A 22,080-nucleotide genomic window follows, 5' to 3' on the forward strand; every position below is an offset into this window, starting at 1 on the left:
AAGCAATGATAGTACTAATTCGTGGTATTACCCAAAAACTGTCAGCTATTTTGATTTTGGAAATATTTGGCAATGTGTGCTTAAGTGTCCTATCTTCCCCCATTGTACTATAATTTAATAAACTAACCTGTACTTTTCATATACTCCATAAGAACATTCGCAATATCAGCTGCTGTTACAAAACCACCTCTAGATCTGCAAAAGTCAAAGTTGAAATGAAAAATGCTAACTATCAAAATACCTTTGTTTTTAATTAGCCGCACTTGGATAGTAGAGTGTATCCAAATAAAATATTCTCTGGAGTCCCAATCACGCTAACTGTATTGGTTGCAAAACTTGTTGAAGTTCCCCACGTTCGTCGCAACAAAGCAGTGGGAAAACGTGAATGCCAGCGCTGTGCAAGAAAATGTATATAAGACTACCAAGATGCAAAAACAAGAAAATAACACCTGGTTTTCAAATACGACATACCTCTCTGTGTCCAATGTAGAAATAAACTTCACAAATGCTTGGGTCTGACCCGGCTCCATACACGTGGAACGCTGTGTATTTAGCTGTATAACCCGACGGAGAGTTAACTGTTGTTGTGTTGTAAGTAATAAAATTTCCTCCGCCGTCAGCACCATAATTTGAAATAACCTGAAATACAAATAACTTCAAGACTAACCGGACTGGTTATAAAAGGGAATATGGGCCAACTTTATATACATCCCCGGTCTTCTTTGGTGCTTGAGCCCATACAGAATAGAATGTCAGTTTGTTTAAATAAATAGTCAACAAAGTTAAAACATCTTTACCTTAAATTCAAAGGTTTTAAGGTTCCTTCGTGTATTGCCAATCCACGCAAGTGCTAAAAACGGGTATGTAGCAGAACTTGTAATTTCTGTTTCATCACTAAACGAACTGATAAAAAAACTCAGTTATCCCGATTCGAATTCTTGTGTGAGAATTTAAATTTAACTTTAAAAAAAAGTGACACAACTTACAAATAGTCTTTGTTGTAAGTCATTCTTGTCATTGAACCGCCATTTTGCCCATAATAAACCTAAATATAATTAAAGTCACTCTGGATACTTGGAACTTTGTATACATATACCATTTAATATATTGATAACCAAATTATCTATTGCAACAAACCATATTTCCAGAATCGTACATGTCCCGACCGCCATCTTGAATCCGATAGTGAAATCGACCCCTTCTGTCGTAGGTGTAATTATACCAACCAGTCAAAAGAGATGTTGTATTTACTGACGTGGCGTTTATTCTTTTCATTAAGGGAGTTAAACTGGTAACTAAAAATATTAATAAAACCATAAGTTTTCAGGGTATGTTATATAGGTGTTGTGAAAACATATATACTTGGTTTTTTGATAGGAATACGGTTGTTGAACATAGATTTCAATGTGTTTCCATATCTTCGTAAGAAATGAGAATCGGTGTAATATTTAAAGCGAGCTTTGTTACTGATGTTCTGCAGAGGTGTTTCATTCGCTACATGCCAGATCATTACATCAGAGGCCTTATATAAAATATTTGACTATTATATGCGTAGTATGATGCTTGCTTACGATTTGGTAGATATTAATAAAAGATTATCTTTCGTAAACGGAGAGTAATCGTGGTTCCTTTTTATTTACGGTCGGTGTTAAAACTCTATAGATGCAAATACATGTAAATTGTTAAGTTGTTTATTACTTGTTTCTGTGTACACTTACTTGCATATCCATATAGGCAGGGTTTTTATAATCTTGAGACGTAATAGATCCAACACTACCAAACACATTATTGTTTTCCCAATTCCCTAGAATGTCTAAAAATGTTTTGCATTGATAAAAGGTACCTAAACTGTCAGGTATATATAGTACAATGAGGGAAGATGCTGGGACTCTTAAGCACATATTGCCGAATATTTTCAAAATTAAAATAGATGGCTGTATTGTGGTAATACCACGAATTAAAACTATCATTTTTTATTAATTAACATCAATTTGAAAAAATATAATAAAACACACGAGGAGTTATTTAGCAATTCGCACAACAGGTGAAATTTCACAAATTCGAAAACACACAGGTTAAGATTGGACAGTTTAAATTCATTGTTAATTTTGATTAAGAAGTGTATTTAGAGTACACGTAAACAAGAGATGAAAGATCTAATGTGTGAGTACGTTTAAAACTAATTAGCATAGTATTAATTAACCCTTTTACTACAACGATCGACTACGCTCGATTAAAAACAAACCCGAAGTAACCAACAAAGCGGATTTCAGTGCCCATTGGTTACTGTGGAGCAGTAGGTAGAATGAATTTTTTACATGTATTATAACTCATAAAGACTTATTATTATGTATGAGGATTGAGTGATTGGTAAAGAACATGTGTAAATACGCTTCTGTACAACTCCCATACCCTTGTATACTTACATTAGTTAACCTTGTCGTTGCTTAAAATCGCTTATTTTCGTGAATTTGGGTGAACCGTAATCACGCAGTAATTAGGTAATGTTAGAAGTTAATATTATTCATATGGTGTTTAATTAAAAATAATGTTTCAATTACGATTAATGATAATACGGTATAAGAGTAGTGCATTTAATGCGTCCCCACTTAAATGCTAATAGTTTGATTCAGTCGTGAATCGTTGTGTGGATTTCTTATCTCAACAACACGTGCCTTCGTGCCCTCTCAAACTCCTAAACAGTGTTTCCGCTATGTAAAGTGCATGAGGAAAATAATTTCTAATTAAACGCTCATCGTGCGGTTTTAAATTTGAAAACTTAGTCCAAAAATTATAAATATATATTATGATTTGGTTTCAATCAAGAGAATAAAGAAAAAAGCTAGAATTAATTGAGATAAGTGCGGGAAAAAGTCACGAAAAAAACAACAACAACAACAAGAACAACTGTTCGACGAAAAGGATCTGTATGACCACTAACGTGCTCAATATCACGAAACAAAATAACAATTGGTATTGTTTGAACGACAATGCGTCTTGTTGAACTTCAATTAACAAATATTGTAACCTAAAAATGTATATGAACTTACAGAAAATTAATAATAACCATTAATAAAGTTTACATTTTTGCTACAAATTGGTTATTGCTACGCTGTTGTTTGCATAAGCCACTTTCCATAAATTACCTTTAAGTGCAAATGGCTAAATTTCGAATATATTTTCAATATATAATGTTTTATTATATCAGTATCTCATAGTTGTATAACCACTGAGGTATAAATTATTGAAATAAAAGCAACCTTTTTAACGTTTGGCAATGGATACATACAAAAATACAATGTTGGGGAAGATAGGCCTTTAATATGAAATATATTTACACTAGCAGTATTCTGCAACTTGTAGTTAACCTACCGAATTTAACAGGCTGTGCTAGTTTCTTTGCCATTTAAACTTAATATATATAACTTTAAACCGATATGTTTTTGATGTTTTTATTTTAATTTAAAATCATATTGACCCCTGTCTATTTTACTTGTGTTTATATTTCAGTTTTTTTCACAAAACTAAAATTAGTTTTACAAGACAAAATCAAACTGTACGAAATATTTTAAGGTTGTTTCATAAATCTATGAAACTAATTTAATCGTTCACACTCGCTAACTACAAAGTTTCATCGGCATTACTATGGTTTAGCGAGCATTCAAAATTAGCACCAAATTATATCACTTATTTTTTTCTGTTCGAAATATACTGTTTTGATTTTGCACATTTTTTTAATATTTAAAAAAAGTAATAAGCTTTGACTCATGTTTTATAAAGTCGTGCTAAAACCGTTGAATAATTCTGTAACATTATTTTTTTTATTAATAAATGAGAGTCCGTAGGCGTAAAAAGAAAAATTAAAAAAACATCTTATTTGACAAAGTGTCCCATCTTCCCCCACTCTACTATACCAAAAATGCGTAACTAACTTGGATCATAATAAGTTTGAATCCCTTGCTCGCTTGACCATTTATCACCAACCTTACATTTCCCGTAAATATTATTCTCGTGAATCGAAGCAACAAGTGTCCAACCACCCCCCGCATCGATCATTTCACAGTAAGCCTGTTATGTAAGTACAAGCATAAAATCAATCGCAAAGACAGTCAAGGTTATTTTACTAAACGCGCAGTAGGGTGCTAATGCTTCTTGTCGGTTCTTAAAGTGAGGCACGTCAAAGTTTTAATGTAGAAATTTGAGAAAAACTAAATATAATATATTTTTTTGTTATCTTAAAAGAATGCAAGTGCCAATAAATCCTACGATAAAATTATTAAAGACCAGTATTATAATGATAAAGTATAACGTGTGTCGCCTAATTGTGCAATACATTACTTTGCAAGTCAATAAACTATTTGTAGTACGAGAATATAGACTGCTATAGATTAAGTATAGGTTTAAATATAAATACCGGAAAAGGTACGGAAGTTGCAGTTGGTTTGATCGTATATACGCCTGATGGTGAGGTTTGAGTGTTCAAGTGTCTACATGTTTTGATTACTCGCTGATTGTTGTCTGGACGATAATAGGGAACAGCTGCAAACAATTTTTTTTAAATGGTATAAATTATACACATATTTGTTATTAATATATAGTAAAGTGGGGGAAGACGGGACGCTTTAGCACATATTGTCCAATATTTCGAAAATCTAAAAATATGGCGGGTTTGGGTAGTATGAATGAATAAATGTAACTTATTTTATCCTCGCGAACAGGGTGTTCATACACCTCGTGACAGCTTACGAAAATTTTATTAATCGACAACAAAATAAAAATATAATAATATACCCGAGAAAGTTTTTATTGATTCGCACAGCAGGTGTAATTTGGGGGAAATAGCAGGTTGGGAATAGTCTTGGGGGGAAATATCCGGGGGAAATAGTCTTGGGGGAATAGCCGGAGAGGAATAGTAACGGGTGGGGGGAATAGCCGGGGATAAATAGTCATTGGGAGGAATTAGCCGGCGGTAAATAGCCGGGGGAATTAGCCGGGCGGGAAATAGTCGGTTGCGAAGTATTGTATTTTACAAATATATATGGACTTTTTGATGATCTCCAAGTGAAAATGACTACTATATTTGTAGTATATTTTTTCCTACATTATCTTGTTATTATATCAGTATTCTATTTGAACTACCCCGGACGTATAAATTATTAAATTAAAAGCAAACCTTTCAGAGTTTGACAATAAAAACCTACAAAACTACAATGTGGGAAAGATGGCAAATAAAAGTAAAATGTTTTTTATATTAACATTATTCTGCAACTTGTAATTAACCTAACAAACTAGTTTTTTTGCCATGTAAACTTTATATAAATATATATCTTAAAAAACGATTTTTTGTTATAAAAATCCCAAATTAAAGTGATAACACCCCTGTCTATTTTCCTTATGTTTATACTTCAGTTCTACACACAACTAAAACTAGTTTATGAGACAAAATAAAACTGTGCAAAATATTCAAATTCAAATTCGCACTTGCAAACTAAACAATTTTATTAGCTTTACTATAATTTAGCAAGCTTTTAAAATTAGATCCTTACTAATTCACATTTTTACGAGTTTAAAACATACTGTTTCTGTTTAACATATAGTAGGATGGAAAAAGATGGGACACCTTTTCATACTATTTTCTTGTCCCGCATGAAAGTAAACGAAACAACATTCAAAGAAATATAAATCCGTATCCCCACGCCTCTAATAGACCGTTATTATTTATTTAAAACATGGTCAGGATGTTTGGATATTACGTGCTAAAGGTGTCCCATCTTCCCCCACACCACTATATTTTTTACCATTTTACAAAAGTAGTCGACTTTGACGCACGCTTTATATAGTTGTGACTGTCTAAAAGTTTTGTAACATTATTTTTCTGTTTATCATTAAATAGGAGTACGTAAAAAAGAAAGTTTCGTCTGACAAAGTGTCCTATCTTCCCCCACCTTACTATATTAATAGAATTCATCAACTTGGACTCTTACTATCGTGTGTTTTTTTGCCATTGAAAAATGTTGTATTTATCCCCGAATTTTACACTTAACAACAGTTATCATTTTTGCTGCGAACTGTGCTGGACCTTGAGAATACTGTCAAATAGTAATGTAACATTTTTATTGTCTATCATTAAATGGGTACTGTTAAAAAAAGATTAAAAAAGGCACATCCTACGCGGTGTCCCGTCTTCCTCTACCCTACCATAATTTCTCTTTGTTTGATGTGCTGCAAATGTTCTGAGCATGAGTTAGGTGATTTGTAAAATATTTATATTTTTATAATTGTTTTAACGTAAGACGGTGTCGTTATGTCGTTAACAAGATTTGTCTTTCCTCTATTCTGTCAGGTAGCAAAATAATGGTAATACGAAATACGTACTTTCTGAAAGAGTAACTTCATAGAGGTAGATAGAAAACCAAGCCATAGTTTTAAACTATCTTTATCGTTTATAATTATTATACTAATCATTAAACAGTGGCGCCACTTTTTATAAAGTATTAGCAATTTTTTAATACTTACTTTCAACAGTCGAAGTTTGCTGTATTGATATCACATTATTCGAAGAGCTTTCCAACTTATTCTGCATTAGGAAATAAACATTTAAGAGTATTTTGACCTGTTACGCCCTTTAACGTATTTTGTCTTTACCTACAGTAGGATGGGGAAAGATGGGACACCTCTTACCTCTAGTTTGTCGTGTCATTTAGTAGTAAACAAAGAACATTCAATGAATTATAAAACTTTACCCTCATGACTCCTATAGAGCGTTATTAATTGTTTTAAACAAGTTCAGGATATTTCAATATTATGTGTTAAAGGTGTCCCATCTTCCCCCACCCTACTATATTATGACTTACGAAATTTAAAATAAACGCAATGATTTTAACGCGTTTAACTTACTTTTAATTTAATTGATAACTTAACAACCTTTTATTACCATATTGTTAGTGTTCTTACTTGAACTACAACCGCAACTATCAAGGCAATGAATCCAAATATGAAACCAACCACAACCAAACCTTTGAAAAAGTATTCCCACAAAGTAAATTTGCCTTTACTGATTCCTAATAAACAAAATAAAATACAGTTACATTAAATAACATTAACGCTGTCCTATGCAAGTTGTTTCATAAAACAAAATGCAGGTATTGTTTTTCATCTATCTCAATGGAAAATTAAATACATGTAGAATATTTATTTTAAATTACCTGCTTTTGCAAATAGATCCATTTTTTGTTCGTTCTTTTCTATAATTTGTAAATGCTCTTTTCCGAAAATCCACCAGATTAAAACTTTGTCCAAGTATATATTTACTACTGAACGAAAAAGAAACGCTTAATGTTTACTCGAAAAACCGTGACTAACTGTATCATTTGTATCGGTTTATATGTCGTTATTTGATTGATAAGTCAAGCATCCGGTGGCTGACAGCTTGATGGATGGGAATATTCCATGCGGTTGTCATTTCTTCACTGCTACAAATAGTTTCTTATACAAAGTTTGAAGTCTAGACCAGGCCCTACTATATCAAACGGTTTAAACGCATCATCGTAGTTGCCATCATGGTGAGAATGACTAATTAATTTTTCTATTCTATTTACTATTACAGCTTAGAACTTCAATAATGAAATACAGCATTTACAATTTAAACAAAGTAAAACAAATCACTCTGACTAAAATGTATTCTATAGCTGTCTAGCGCTTTGTTGGGCCACTTCGACTGTTTCTGCCGACACCGTTCCAATATAACTTCAGTAGCGTGTTTGGTAAGCACCATCATTTTCGTGTTTTAATATCTTAATTCTCGCATATATCGAAATTGAAATTTTTAAGTAATGACTTTTATTAACTTAAGAAGCACTTCCCATTTCCCAAATCAAAATACGTAAGAAAGCTTGTATACGGCCACTTTATGTTCTAATTTGTATAAGTAATCACTAAATTTCCACAACAAAATATTTGAGCAGACGCATGTAAACCAGCTGTATAAAGTTTATTATTGTTAAAGCGTTAGGACTATAAAGATTATTACATTCATTTAATTTTTTACAAGTATAGTCAACAAATGATATAGACTCCGTTTACACTCTTATGCATGGAGTAAAATTAACAAGTAACCAGCAATAAATAACACTGTATAGATGTATATGCAAACATTCTATAATTACTTCATTTATTTAACGAATAACAAAATAGTAGAATTTATTTCGTTGCGGGACCTTCCACTCTCCGTTGCTATTTCTGGATTCGAGTTTTGATACTGGTTTAAATTTCCTTCCCATGCTGTAACAGTATTTTCGCTTTGGTAATAGAATAATTTTTACTAACACTGCTTTACATGTATATAGGTATGACAAACTTTTGTTTTTTAACCACTGTAAAAAATGTTAACGTCATGCAGAAGAGCGCTTTTTCATAAAAATTAATAGAATATAGTAGGATAGGGGAAGATGGGACACTTGTCAGACAAGGCTTTTTTAATTTAATTTTACAAACCCCCATTTAATGGCACTCATAAAAGTGATGTTACAGAATTTTTCGACAGTATTATAACGACTTTATAAAACGCACAGGTAAAAAAATGCGAAATAGTAAGGTGCTAATTTTAAATGTTGCAAAAATGATACTAAAGCGGATGAAATTTTATTGTTTGCAAGTGTAAACGATTAAAACTAGTTTTATAGCTTCATAAAACAACCTTGAATATTTCGTACAAATTGACTTTATCTTATAAAACTAGTTTTAGTTTTGTTTAAAAAACTTAGATATTCGTAAACGGAAAATAGGCAGGGTTAAATATGATTTTAATTTAAACAAAAAGAGCAAAAAAGTATTGGTTTAAACTAAAGTTATAAGTATAAAGTTTACATGACAAATAAACTAGCACAGCCGGTTAAATTCGGTAGGTTAACTACAAGTTGCAGAATACAGCTAATGTAAAGATATTTCAATTTAATGTCCCATCTTCCCCCACATTGTAGTTTTGTATGTTTTCATTGCCGAACTTTTAAAGATTTGCTTTTAATTTAATAATTTATACCTCAGGGGTTATTCATTATAAGATACTGATATAATAAAAAGACAATATTTTGAAAATATATTCGAAATTCAGTCATTTGCACTTGGAGATATTTTATGAAAAGTAGTTTGTACGAAAAACAGTGTAGTAATACCCAATTTGTGACAAAAAAATGTGAACTTTATTAATAGTTATTATCAAGTTTTTGTTATTACAAGTTTATATACATTTTTTTATAGGATATAATATTTATCAACTGATGTTCGAACAATACCCATTGTCGTTCACACAATTATTATGCAGTTAATATATTGTGGGTAACATGTTAAAAACTGTACCAGTAGGGCAAGGAAAGGCATGTTTGAACCTGATTTTCAAAGCGTACAGTATTATTTCGTGTTATTTACGTGTATTCCTAATAATAAATACACTTATTAATCAAAATTACCAATGATTTTAAACTGTCCTATCTCATCCTGTTTTTTTTTCGAATTTGTAAAGTTTCACCTGTTGTGCGAATTGCTAAATAACTTCTCGTGTGTTTTATTATATTTTTTAGCTTTGTTGTCAATTAATAAAGGAATGATAGTACTAATTCGTGGTATTACCCAAAAAACGCAACCTGTTTTGATTTTGGAATATTAGGCAATATGTCCCATCATCCCCCATTGTACTATATATTAATGTTTACCAAGAATGTTTAAAACAACGATACAGCATCTAAAAAAATGCGTGACAAAACCACAAATTTAACAGCTGGAGTACAAATAATCGGTCGTGCGACAATGCATGCGACTTTCCATATGAAAACTATTAATAAACTTTGACCGTTTCAAGTTTTCAACTTACTGTAAGAGATTTAAAAAGGGATGTGGTATATAATAAATGATTCGATATATCAAAATAACTTTATGTATGAGTTTTTTTATTAAACTTAGCTCAAAACTATGCAGACCTATATTCAAATGTTTATTATATCTCACTAGTACCTGCTGTATTTTCTTAAGAAAAATTGTTCCTGTTAAAAATTTATTTTAAGAAAGTGCCGAGTCGGCATAACTTGGTATGTAGCATAGGTTTAAACAAACAACTACAAAATAATAGAGTCTACAGTTTATATTTTTATACATTTATAAAGAAAAGGCAATCATGAACCAAATCCAAAATTATTTATTTAAAAACTTTTCAGTAGTTCAGAAACCAAAACGCTTAAAGTTTAGTGACATTTTTCTAATGGGAAATCACATACATGTCGCTCCGACGATTTTTCTTGGGTACAGCTTTGTTGGTGTTGGACTGTTGGTACACATTTTAGCATCTCTATCCACAAACATTTTTTTTGTTGGTATGCCCTTTCAACAATTTTAACTGCCTTTGCCGAGCGTTTTGTTTGACCGTAAAAACACGGTAAAATATTACAGTAACATTGTTTCAACTGTCATCATATGGGTACTCGTAAAAATTGTTATAATAAAACTATATCGTTTTACCCCGTCCTGCACCATAAAAAAATATTTTTCGTCTGGACATTGCAACAAACTATGCTGACTCAACCATTTTTCTTTCACCAGTTAATTTGAACACTTTTTTTAATATTGTTCAGTAGATTAGAAACTAGAAGTCTCCAAAGGTGTTTTCGTTCATGCGAAATTCCATGTATTGTGCACAGCCGCATTATTTTACTCGAGTGGTTTTCCATACGCGATGTTTTGGTTTTAAAACTTTGCTGGTACCTTTAAATCACATTTGAGCATTTTTATCAATACGGAGTTTTTGTTTTGCACAGTAAATAAACTGGGGGAAGATTCGGACAACAGCTGTTTTTTATTAATTTAAAAACACCACGAGTTTAATTTTTTTTTTTTAAACTGAGTTTCAATTATATTTTGCATATATTTTCTTGTTGTTATATCAGTATTTTACATTTGAAACACACCTGGTGTATAAATATTCGAATTAAAGGCGCACCTTTTAAAGTTTGGTAATAAAGACCTACAAAACTGTGGAGGGAAGACGGAACAAAAATGAAATATCTCTGCTATTTATAGTTAGCATTTTTTATGCGTAATATAAATATTTAATTTAAACTTTAATACATATATTTCCCTGTTTGTTTTCCAGATGTTTATATCTCAGTTTTATCCACAAAACTATAACTAGTTTTATGAGACAAAATCAATCTGTCCGAAATGTTTCGGCCAATTTGAATTTACTAAAATACTGGACTAATGATGAATATCTTGCTAATATGCGTTTTTTTAGCCACCGAAAAAATGTTTAAAAACAGTTATTATCTTTACCACGCACTTTGTTGGACCGTGAGAATACTATTAAATAATACTATAAGATTTTGTCATTCGTTAAAAAGCACAAAAGCACACCGAGTCCCATCTTTCCCGACTCTACTTCATAATAACTTTACCTGCGAAATCGCCGCACTGTTTTCTGACTCGCCTATATGTGTTAATCCCACCCAAACACATTCTTTCAGGAAAAGTAGATATTGTACTGTTAATTAAAACATGATTTTATTTTTTCTCTTTATATATTATTTTTAACAAGCATAAACTAGTCTAATTTTAATATTCTATTACTTTGTAGCTTACAAAAATAATTGGTTGAACAACTAAGTGAATCAGAACCAGATAGGCTGCTTAAGTTAATTAAAGACTGGAACCTCCCGTGCTCGGGGTTTGTAACTTGAGGCCGAGGGTTAACTTGAGTCCTGAGCTAAAATGACCTTTAGAAAAGCTAGAGACACAATCCTGGTATCCATATTAGGGTATTTGAGGAAGTCGAGTTCAATTATGATACTTTACCATCATTCGAGGTCATTTTTAAGGTGAAAAAATATATTTTACCGTGAAATTACTAAATTTCAGTAGGTAATTTCGCTACTTCTGCGTCTAACTCTTAAAGCAAAACATTTTAAAGAAGTCTGTGAGCAATCATAATATATCGCCCTTACTGCATCTAATGGTTAATATTTTTCACCGTTTACTACTGTACATTTTGTTTTAATAGGGTATCAGAAGCTAGAGCTGAAAGGTGCGGGCAGCTAAAGCGACTGCAGACAAGATCCAAGATTTTGACCACTTTTGTGCTCAAATTAGCACTGTAATCAAAAATAAAAATTCAACGGGTTCACTTGTTGGGTTGTCATCAGTGTTTTATAGGTACAGGGTTTGCTGGTCTTTTATGGCATTAAAGCTAGCGTAAAATGAGCTGATTTAAGCACAAAAGTTTTAAAAATCTTAAATCTTGTCTGCAGTCTCTTTAGCTGTCCGCACATTTAGCTATTACTTCTGATATAGACGGTGGTGTTGGGCGTCAGGCTGATTTCACCTTCTTCAAACCTGATTTTGGATACCCGTTTAAAGTTGAAAAGCTTTGTTTCGCATTTGGCTTTGCCAAAATCCAACTCTCCCTCTTCTTAGGATCTTTTGGAAAGGATATGATCTTTACATAGGGCGTCCCTATATAGTTGCCTCCGCAACCAAAGCAACCGCAACAACGTGACACAGTTTCACCAAAGCAAAAAGCAACACAAAGACCCTATGAAATCGCCAGCTATATACAGCTTCGGAAGAGAAACAAACAAAATCTACAGTAGCCAACGGTGATATAGATATCAACCATTCGATGCAGTAAGTCTACAATATCATGCTTCGTCGCAAACTTGTTTAAAAATCTTTTGCTTTAAGAGTTAGACGCAAAAATAGGCAGAAAATGACTTAAATTTAGTATTTTGACCAAAAAAAATAATATTAGACCTTAAAAGTAAACTCGAATGGTGTTGAAAGTAACACTATTGAACTCGCCATTCTCAAACACCCTATAATATGGAATAATCCGAGATTGTGTCTTTAGCTTCTCTAAAAGTAATTTTAGCCCAGGACTTCAGTTAATTTTTCGAACTCAAGTTACAAACCAAGAGGTCGTAACATTCCTGTCCTTATTTTAAGGAGTCTATGATCAGAACACATAAATAACCGCATAATAACAAACCTGAATCCTGCACACAGAGCGTTAGGAAAACCTATGCTGTTATAAGCACGAAACTGTATCTCTCCAAACTGGACCGTTTTTCTTTCAGCTGCCGGAATCGTCTCATTCATAAGTTGGCGGGAGCCAACAAAGATACGACTTTGTGCAGTTAATCGCTCGTTGTTGAATTTAAATGTAAAATCGTCTGCAGCACAAAAGTTAAAATACCTTTTTGTTAAAGTTTTATATTTAGCTTTTTATCAATAAAATGTAAACTGTTTCAAAATAAACCAGTTTGGTATACCTATCGTTTTAATAAAGTCCTTACTTACTTGCAGCTTTTATGTATTCCGATAAAACGGTTGTCACTTCATCAGCAGTTACACGTAAACCCGATCTCCTGCAAAGTGAGTATAAAGTTTGTGTGGTAAAATTGTACTCATTGTTTTATAAAAACATTAATTACTTTGAAAGTAGGGTATAACCGAACACGATTTTCTCTGGGCTTCCTGATACGCGAACGATATTAGTCGCATGACTTGTAGAGGTGCCCCAGGAAATACTTTCCATCATGCTCGGAAACTTGGAATGCCATTTCTGTTTAAAACAAGCGGGTAAAGTTTTAAATGCACCATACATATTAAACGAGAAAAATAACTAATTCACTAATTCGTTATGCTCTACATTGGATAAAGTTTTGCCAGACAGCTATCCAACTGTTAAGAGCCTTTATACTGGGCTTTTTTAAAGGATGCAAACCTTTAAAACATAGTAAAGTGCTAATATACAAGTATCTATTTTTACATTTCTGCTTCCCATGTAGAAATAGACCTCACAAACAGAAGGATCTCGTGCAGCATATACATTAAATACTCGATATTTAATCGTAAAATCGCCAAGTGTAATTGTAGTTGTATTGTAAGTGGAAAACCTTCCGCTCCCATCTGCTCCGTAGTTGGAGTAAACCTTGAGTATTAAAAGAATTATTGTAGCAACGGATCAATTTCAATTTGTTGTCAAGCTCTATCCCAATGTTTTACCTTAATATCAAAGGATTGAAGTGCCCCGTTATTGTTACCTATCCATGCCAAGGCAAGGAATGGATAAATGGTTGCGGTGCTGAACTCAACGCCGTACTGATACAAACTGGGTGAAAGTAAAATCATCAATGAAAAAGAACATATTCCTTATTCCTATAATTGTGTTTTACGATTTTAAAGTAAGATTGTAGAATATATATTGTTTTGCTACATTACTGGTGGAATATCCTAAAGTTTTATCTTACGTCTGAGTAATGTGGATCAATGTATGTTTTCTGTTTGCTTTATACCACTTTGTTTTACATTACGTCTATACTGACAATTTCGGTCCTCGTCCCAAATTTGTAAACGTTCACGTTTTTAATCATTTTGCTATACTGACTGTTGTGTGTTTGATAATAATGAGTGTTGGGTCATTGTGCCGATAATAGGATAGGTTAGAATATTTAATAACGAACAAAGATAGCAGTGTAATTATACTTAAACGCTTACCAATCACTACACAAGTGTGTTATTTTTTAAGAGACAGTCAAAGTATTACATTAAACTGCCTTTATGTGAAAGGATATGTTACGCTCATTTTACTTGAGATTTGCTACATGTTTGGTTTATGCTGCCAAATACCATAAAAACAAGTAAAGTGAATAGAATTACACTGCCAGCAACAATTCATTAAGCAACCATATATAAACATGTAACTTGTTTCTGCTATGCAGATTGCAAACCACATATATAGTATAAAGTTCACTTGGTATTTAAACATGGTAATGTTACACTCGCAAAACGAGTCAAATACTATTTATGCTTTTTCTATATAATTTTATATATTATAGGGTGGATAAGATGGGTAGTCTTAGCACATAACAAAATATACGACACACACCAAAATGTATATTTTTAGTAATACCATAGTCTATAGTGAGCACCAGGTGCTATTTTAGCGATTTGCAAACAGGTAGGAGAAGATGAGACACTTTAAAATTGTCATTAACATTTTTTGTTCAACCTGACTGTTACCTACAAGTCGTGATTGAATAAAGTACTAATATTTTTCTAATGATAAGTGGTATTGTTGGAACATTAACTAAATAACATTGCATCGTACAAAAAGTGTATTTTTTCGTTTCGCAATATACACTTTTCATAAATTATCACCAAGTGTATGTAACTGAATTTCGAATATATTTTTCTTACATTATCTCATTATTATATAATGATAAGATATTGTATTTGTATACCTCGCATGGTATCAAATGTTTACCTAAAAACAAACCACTTAAAGTTTGGAAAATAAATACCTAAAAGTCTACTGGGTAAGATTAATATTATTCAGCATCATGTATAGGTAATAAAAAAAAATTAACTGGGTGTGCAAGTTTCGTTTTCACGTAAACTTCATATAAAAAAAATTAAAATGGTGTTATTGTGCTTTGTGCGTCCCTAAATTAAGCGAATTGACCCCTGTCTACCTTATGTTTCCCAAAAACTAACTTTATAAAACAAAATCAAACTGTATAAATGTTTCAGTCTATATTGTTATTGAACTAGAATACTGAATTTAAAATGAATTTTTTCAAAATCAAATTGTAATAACTCATCCCACCCTATAGTATTATGCTAACTTACCCCACCCTAGACCCTACCATGATAATGATACTCGGTTTACTTACAATGCGTCTCTATCGTAATAGGCTTGTGTAAAATTGCCACCGTTCACTCGAAAAGATACCTAAACATAAATAATGTTTAACGATACAAATAAAATTAACATGACCTAGAAAAAAGGCGTAAGACACTATATATTGAGGCGGGTTTACACTACGGGCAGTAAAGGCACTGCCAATGGGAGAGAGCGATTATCGGCCGATTATTTAGGTATCCTGTTGTGTTTGGCGGGAAGTAGAAATTACTTTTAAACGTTTTAACGTAAAAATGCGATTAAAATAAAGGAAAATACCCATTAAGAAATAATATAATTTCGTGTAACTCCAACAGCATAAAACGTCAAGCGTTTTCTTAAAGGATGTTTTTGCAAATTACCTTGTTTCCGGTATCGTACATATCATTTCCACCATCAAGTATAGACATCGCATTTGAACTGGAACTGTATCGGTAGTTGAACCAACCAGGAATCAAGCTAGTTGTGTTTACTGACGTTGCGTTGATGGATTGAATCAGCGGTTTAAGACCGCCGACTAATTAAAGAAAAGATTATTTACCCAGTTTAATTGATTTTATTTACGTAATTTGAGGAAGATGTACAAATGTGGCAAAAAATTCTGGATATATACTTTGATAATAAAACTGTGTAAATCAGCTAGTCGGTTCAACGTCGTAATCTAATAGCAATGCTCACCTGATTCGTTGCAGTATGCATTAACAAGTTATACCTGATAGTTTTAAAGGCACGTGATCTCTATAAAGACGTTGAAGTGATTTTCCGTTGTTTAACAAAACGTTGTCGGTGGTTAAATATTTAAAATGTGCTCTTCTGCTCAAGTCAGATAATCTCACACCATTCCGTACGTGCCACAACATAACGTTCGACCCCTGAGCAATTTGTTTAAAATATAGCTAGATTCTAATTAAATAACAGGCAACAAACGTGAACTTACGTTTACGTCCATGTATGCAGAGTTTTTATAATCTTGTGACGTCACAGCTTCAAGATTCCCAAATGTGTTACGATTTGCCCAGTTTCCGGAGCCTTTTATGAAAGTTAACAAAACAGTTTTATAATTTAAACAAAATATATAACTGACCGGTTAAAGCAGTTATGCCTCCCTGCTCGCTTGACCATTTATCCCCAGGGGAACATTTCCCATGAATGTTATTCTCGTGAATCGAGGCTACAAGCGTCCAGCCGCCCTCTTGATCTTGCATTTCACAGTAAGTCTACAGAAGAATAAATAAAATATAACAGTAAGATTTTTCGCCAATAGCAATAACAATTTGCCTTTCAAACCTTAAATGGAAAAATTGATCCTTTTGGTTTGATTGTGTATACACCAGATACGTGGTTCCTTATTTCGTGACATGATCTGGGCAAGTTCACAGCTGATTGTGGAGTAAAAAATAAAATTTCAGAAATTTAGGCTAAACGTTTGAACAAATCAGAAATAATATTATGATAACTGCTCTAATACGTTTTATAGTCCGAATAAACAAAAGGGCACCCTGAAAGGAATTTTTTTAATGAGGTTGCTTATAGTTATTTAAACATTATCAAATGGAAATATGAAAACACAAAACACCAATACGTACAGTTAGCAGACGGAGTCACTATTAAAATCGGCATTCCAGCATCGTTGACGTTTACCTGCGGGTATTTCTGTTAGTTTAAGTTGCTATTTCTCCAGAAAGATTGTAGTTAAAATAAAAATAGAAAACGAGTTTTATATTAAATCTTCTAAGCCTGTAAAATATCCCAGAGTTCTCATACAAGGTAATGCAGATACTTACGTGAGTTCTAACACTTAGTATGAGGGCTACTAATGAAATTATGAACGCCAATGTTGTCACTATTTTCCATGTTATATCACCAAACCCTTTACACATTGACGTATAGTTCTTTGTCTCGTAGGTATCTGCCGGGTTTACACAGTTTTTTTCAAAACGCTTGTGTTATTTACTTACAAACTGTATACATTATATTAACAAAGTAACAGATATAGAGTAGGGTGGGAGAAGATGGGACACCCCTTTATTCGATATTCTCGACCCATTTAATAGTGAAGAAAGAAAACACGGTCAGGATATTTGGAAACCATGTGCTAAAGATGTCCCATCTCCCAGCACTCTGCCACATATACATATACACATATGTTGATTTTTTAAAGATATAACATATTTCCGACGCACCTGAGATTGTGACAAACGTCATCTTGATACTATCGTCAAATAACTTAATTTAAATTTAAAGTAAACAAAACACTGCATACACATGGACAAACAAGCAAAGATCGCAGACTGCCTTAAAATGGCTTAATTCAATGATTGCATGTTTCGCGTTGGGTAAGTAATAGTTCTTCTTTCCGGCACGTGAAACATCACTGACAGCACTTGATGAATGGAGAGATCGTTATTCCACTATACATACAATGTGACGTCACTATGTTTATTATATGTTTCGTCCGACATCTTGTGCCAGCTGTGTTTAATTAATCTAAGTTTTCGAATAGCTTGTGTGGTCAGATAGGTGCGGTGCGTCAAAGTTAGTATAGACCAAGTTAGGAAACGGATTGTAAAACAACGAGTCTTGTTATCCATTGTCTCGCGTCTATGACGTCATAGACGCCACCATTACGGAGCCCATGGCATAGCATTTTATCATTGCTGGGTGCTGTTTTTCGTTTAAATATTGCGATTTTTTAAAAAACCAAGCACTTCTGCGCGTAAAAATGGCTTTCTACTAATGTTATATCTTATCACAATAATAAACGTCAAAAAAATAATCAACTTTTATTGAACACTCAATCGATTAAAGAGTAAAAAAACAGAAAATATCAAGTTTTCTAACCAAAATCAAAAAAGAACATGTTTAAAATATAAACATACAAACAAAAACGCATAACATTACTATAAACTGGTGTATCTAGCAGCAGTTTTGCATGTAAATTGCCGTGATTTTACTTTTTGGCTTACAAACTTAACACGTTATACCCGGCAACGAAACTTAAGGTATCTGTGTAAAATTTGCCTAATATCGAAGTGACATTGAGGAAAACAAAACTCAGTTACTATTTTTGGTCCTCTGCTTGAATTAGTAAGCTACCTTTTCTGCGTTACGGGTCTTTATGAAATCGGAAAACGCGAACACCTCATCTGCTAGTACTTACGCAGTTGGGAGCTGCATGTCCACTCATGTTGGATTATAAATGTAGTAAAGAATGGCTCTTTAGGTTCGTAGGTATGATCATATATTATTATGTAAACTAAGCTGATTGCTGCTAGTCTTAATCGCCAACGTAAAGTACCCTGTTAAACCACACTGTACGCCGAAAACCAGTCAAAATACTAATTTACTCCACATTAATTCCTAGATTTAATATTATATGACAAGATTTATATTAGAAATTATATTTTAAATGTTAAAACAACCGCTATACGTGTTTTCTAGCTTTGTATCGCTTACAAGAACTAAATGAACACATGCCGACCATGCATTTGTATAGGCGATTCACGCTCTATGGGCTCCGTAATGGCGGACACGAGCGCCGTTTCCTAACTTGGTCTATACTAACTTTGCGGTGCGTAGGTAGGCACACGCCACCTGCCGTAGTCGTGTCAACCTTCACGTGTCCCGAGTTTATTCGAAAAACAACAAACAACGACAATAATATGAGAACAGCCGAGTATTAAATAGCTCTTTCGCCCCAAGGATTATTTAAACATAATATACTGCATAGAGTTTCCTTAATGCATGGAGTTTCCTTGGTCTATTTTTTTTCAGAAATATGTAACCGACGCTAGAAGTTTCGGAAATTCAATAGGGGGCGCAGAAAAGATGGCCCGCATTTTCTTGAACAACTACATGCGCGAGCAGTTATTCTAAATTTAATTTTTCGTTGGTATGTTTCTTTAAGTATGGAACGACAATCGCGGCATCAATTACTGAAAAACCAAGTTTTTATGTTCAATGTAAAAGTTACGGGTTCCGTACGGGTTCGGTTGTATCTTCGAAATTTAAAAATGATTCAGAATGTTAAGAAATTGCTGTCGTGACGCAGCACTTGTTTCCAGTCAATTGTTTCGCAAATAATAAATCAACAAAATCGTGATTAGATTTTGGCAAAAGTTGCCTTGAATAAATTAAATCATGCTGTGTTATCGGTTACGCGTGACGTCACTTCTTTGCGTGGAATTTTCGCAGCAATTATATTTACTTTCATTTGGATGTAAAATTTCCAGTCATAGCTTAATTTGTGATGACAGTTGGCTATGGGGTAATGTCAAACATCACAAAAAATCCGCAATCACCCACACATTTGAAATTTTATATTTAATAATTAAAAAAATTCAATATTTCAAAAAAGTCAAGAAACACAATCTTCTTCTTCAGAAAGCAGGCAGAATAACCGAAGGAAGTAAGGATATAGAAAATGTGGAAGCTAAAAGTAAAAAGCGCCAAGCGGGGAAGATAAGGTTTAAATGTGTGAGGAATATACTAAAGATATAAAACTGTAAGCGAAATTAATGCATAACAGAAAAAGGTTAAAAAGCCCAAAAATTAATAGAGATAAAATACTCGTAAACATTCACAAATTGACCGATGGTTGGTTCACAAAATAAACACTGTAGCATAAACCTCCTTGTGAACATAGTGGTGAAGAAGTGCTGCCCCGTCATTGACCTTAGTGGCGTCGAAGCGTCTTCGTAGGCTTTTGTGCGACATCCAGCGGACAGAGCAATTATTCTTAGCTTATAGTTTGCAAGTCACGTAGAGTAAAATGGGAGGAGATGGGAAGCGCGTGTTGCCAAATATTGTTTAAATTAAAAAATATGGCGGGTTTTGAGTAATACCACGAATTAGTATTATCATGCATTTAGTAATTGACAATAATTAAAAACATATATATTAACACATGAGGATTTATTTATTTTTTCGGACAACATGTGTAATTTTACAAATTCGAAAACACACAGGATAAGACGGGACAGTTTTAAATTATTGTTAATTTTGATTAATTAATCACTTAATAAATATATAAGAAATACCAGTAGATACCAAAAAATAATATTAAACACTTTCGAAATCAAGTTTAAACATTCTTTTCCTTCCTCTACTGCTATAGTTTTTACCGTGTTACCAACATTATATTACTGTATGCAATTAGTATTGTTCAAACGATAATGTGCCTTGTAGTCCGACAGAATTGTGCAAAATAATGGTCGAATTGTGGGATTTGAGGTAAAAGCATGTAATTTGGTACACTTATGTAACTGGACATGCTGAATATTTTAAAACTCAGACCCATCTCTAAATCTTGTTTTCTGACGTCATCAAAGTTCCACAAATCAAGAAATTTTCACACTATTTTATTAAGGTTGAACGCATTTTATTACGTGGCGCTGTTGTTGGCTGTTTATCATTACGTTTGAAAATTGTTTACGTCTTTTGATTGTTATCCACTTTTTCAAAGTTCCACAAATCAAGAAATTTTCACACTATTTTATTAAGGTTGAACGCATTTTATTACGTGGCGCTGTTGTTGGCTGTTCATCATTACGTTTGAAAATTGCGGATATGGGTACGACCTTGCACGAAAATTACACCATCTCCCTCGGATTTTCACGAGCCGACGCGGGCTCTCAGGACAGCACAAGAGAAGTGCTACGGGGGGCACATGTCCCCATCTCCAGGCAAACCGATTTCAGGGTCGCCAACCCTTTCAAAGAAAAGAGAACTTTTTCCAGGTTCACACCAATGTTTCCGATTTCGCTTGCGTTACCGCACTATAAGGCGCCGGAGTGCCAAGCTCTGTTTTGATTCGGGAATATTAACCCGATTCCCTTTTGGTCCGCCCGGGCAACGCGAGCATATAGGGTCGACTGACCCATGTTCTACTGCTGTTCACATGGAACCCTTCTCCACTTCGACCTTCAAAGTTCCCACTTGAATATTTGCTACTACCACCAAATTCTGCACTAACGGCCGCTACTTCACTCGGGCTCACGCTTCCTACTCGTTGCGGTTTATCGTCGGTGCCTGTACGCGACGGCCGGGTATTACTCACAATCCTTCTCCCGTAATTACCAGTTGGGCGTATATTGTGTCACGTGAGCTGCTGCAGGCATACCGAGGCGCAGCCGCTTAGAAAAGCGAGAACGTGGTCAGTTGTCTCTCGGGCTTCTTACTGTATGCAACTGTTTTAGATTCTCTGTATGCTACCTTTTAGTTGTGTCTTCAGCAAGTTTTATAGGAGTTGTGTTTTGAGCAAGTTTTATACGTATACGAACTATAGCTTTTATCGCCTTCAATTAAAGAGCATTTTATAATATCAGTGGGATTGTGAGTAGGTCTAGCGGTAGGCCGTA

The 22,080-nt window shown here is 33.5% G+C and overlaps 2 protein-coding genes across 2 annotated transcripts in view; both read right to left on the reverse strand.

Moving 5' to 3' along the window:
* The window catches only part of LOC100177669, a 9,614-nt gene extending 2,277 nt beyond the window's left edge, over positions 1-7,337 (reverse strand). Inside the window, exons 1-13 of the mRNA XM_002120715.4 lie at positions 7,206-7,337; positions 6,955-7,061; positions 6,517-6,577; positions 4,415-4,539; positions 3,933-4,068; positions 1,719-1,813; positions 1,363-1,522; positions 1,138-1,295; positions 987-1,045; positions 798-903; positions 472-639; positions 264-394; positions 128-195 (exon numbers count right to left, since the gene is read on the reverse strand). Coding sequence (XP_002120751.1) covers positions 128-195; positions 264-394; positions 472-639; positions 798-903; positions 987-1,045; positions 1,138-1,295; positions 1,363-1,522; positions 1,719-1,813; positions 3,933-4,068; positions 4,415-4,539; positions 6,517-6,577; positions 6,955-7,061; positions 7,206-7,227 — 1,396 coding nt within the window. The 5' untranslated portion in view covers positions 7,228-7,337. The remainder of the gene's footprint in view (positions 1-127; positions 196-263; positions 395-471; positions 640-797; positions 904-986; positions 1,046-1,137; positions 1,296-1,362; positions 1,523-1,718; positions 1,814-3,932; positions 4,069-4,414; positions 4,540-6,516; positions 6,578-6,954; positions 7,062-7,205) is intronic.
* Positions 7,338-7,975: 638 nt separating this feature from the next.
* Positions 7,976-18,004, reverse strand: LOC494399 (cortical granule lectin-like). Its single transcript, NM_001245054.1, is given in 16 exon segments — positions 7,976-8,280; positions 11,439-11,524; positions 13,025-13,208; positions 13,336-13,403; positions 13,470-13,600; positions 13,808-13,969; positions 14,044-14,149; positions 15,714-15,772; positions 16,084-16,238; positions 16,434-16,593; positions 16,659-16,750; positions 16,806-16,938; positions 17,009-17,100; positions 17,308-17,362; positions 17,506-17,630; positions 17,905-18,004. Coding segments are annotated over 16 exon segments (1,740 nt in total). The 5' UTR covers positions 17,927-18,004; the 3' UTR covers positions 7,976-8,170.
* Between the last annotated feature and the right edge of the window lie 4,076 nt (positions 18,005-22,080).

This window comes from Ciona intestinalis, unplaced genomic scaffold (assembly GCF_000224145.3).
Source record: "Ciona intestinalis unplaced genomic scaffold, KH HT001165.1, whole genome shotgun sequence".
NCBI classification, from domain to species: domain Eukaryota; kingdom Metazoa; phylum Chordata; class Ascidiacea; order Phlebobranchia; family Cionidae; genus Ciona; species Ciona intestinalis.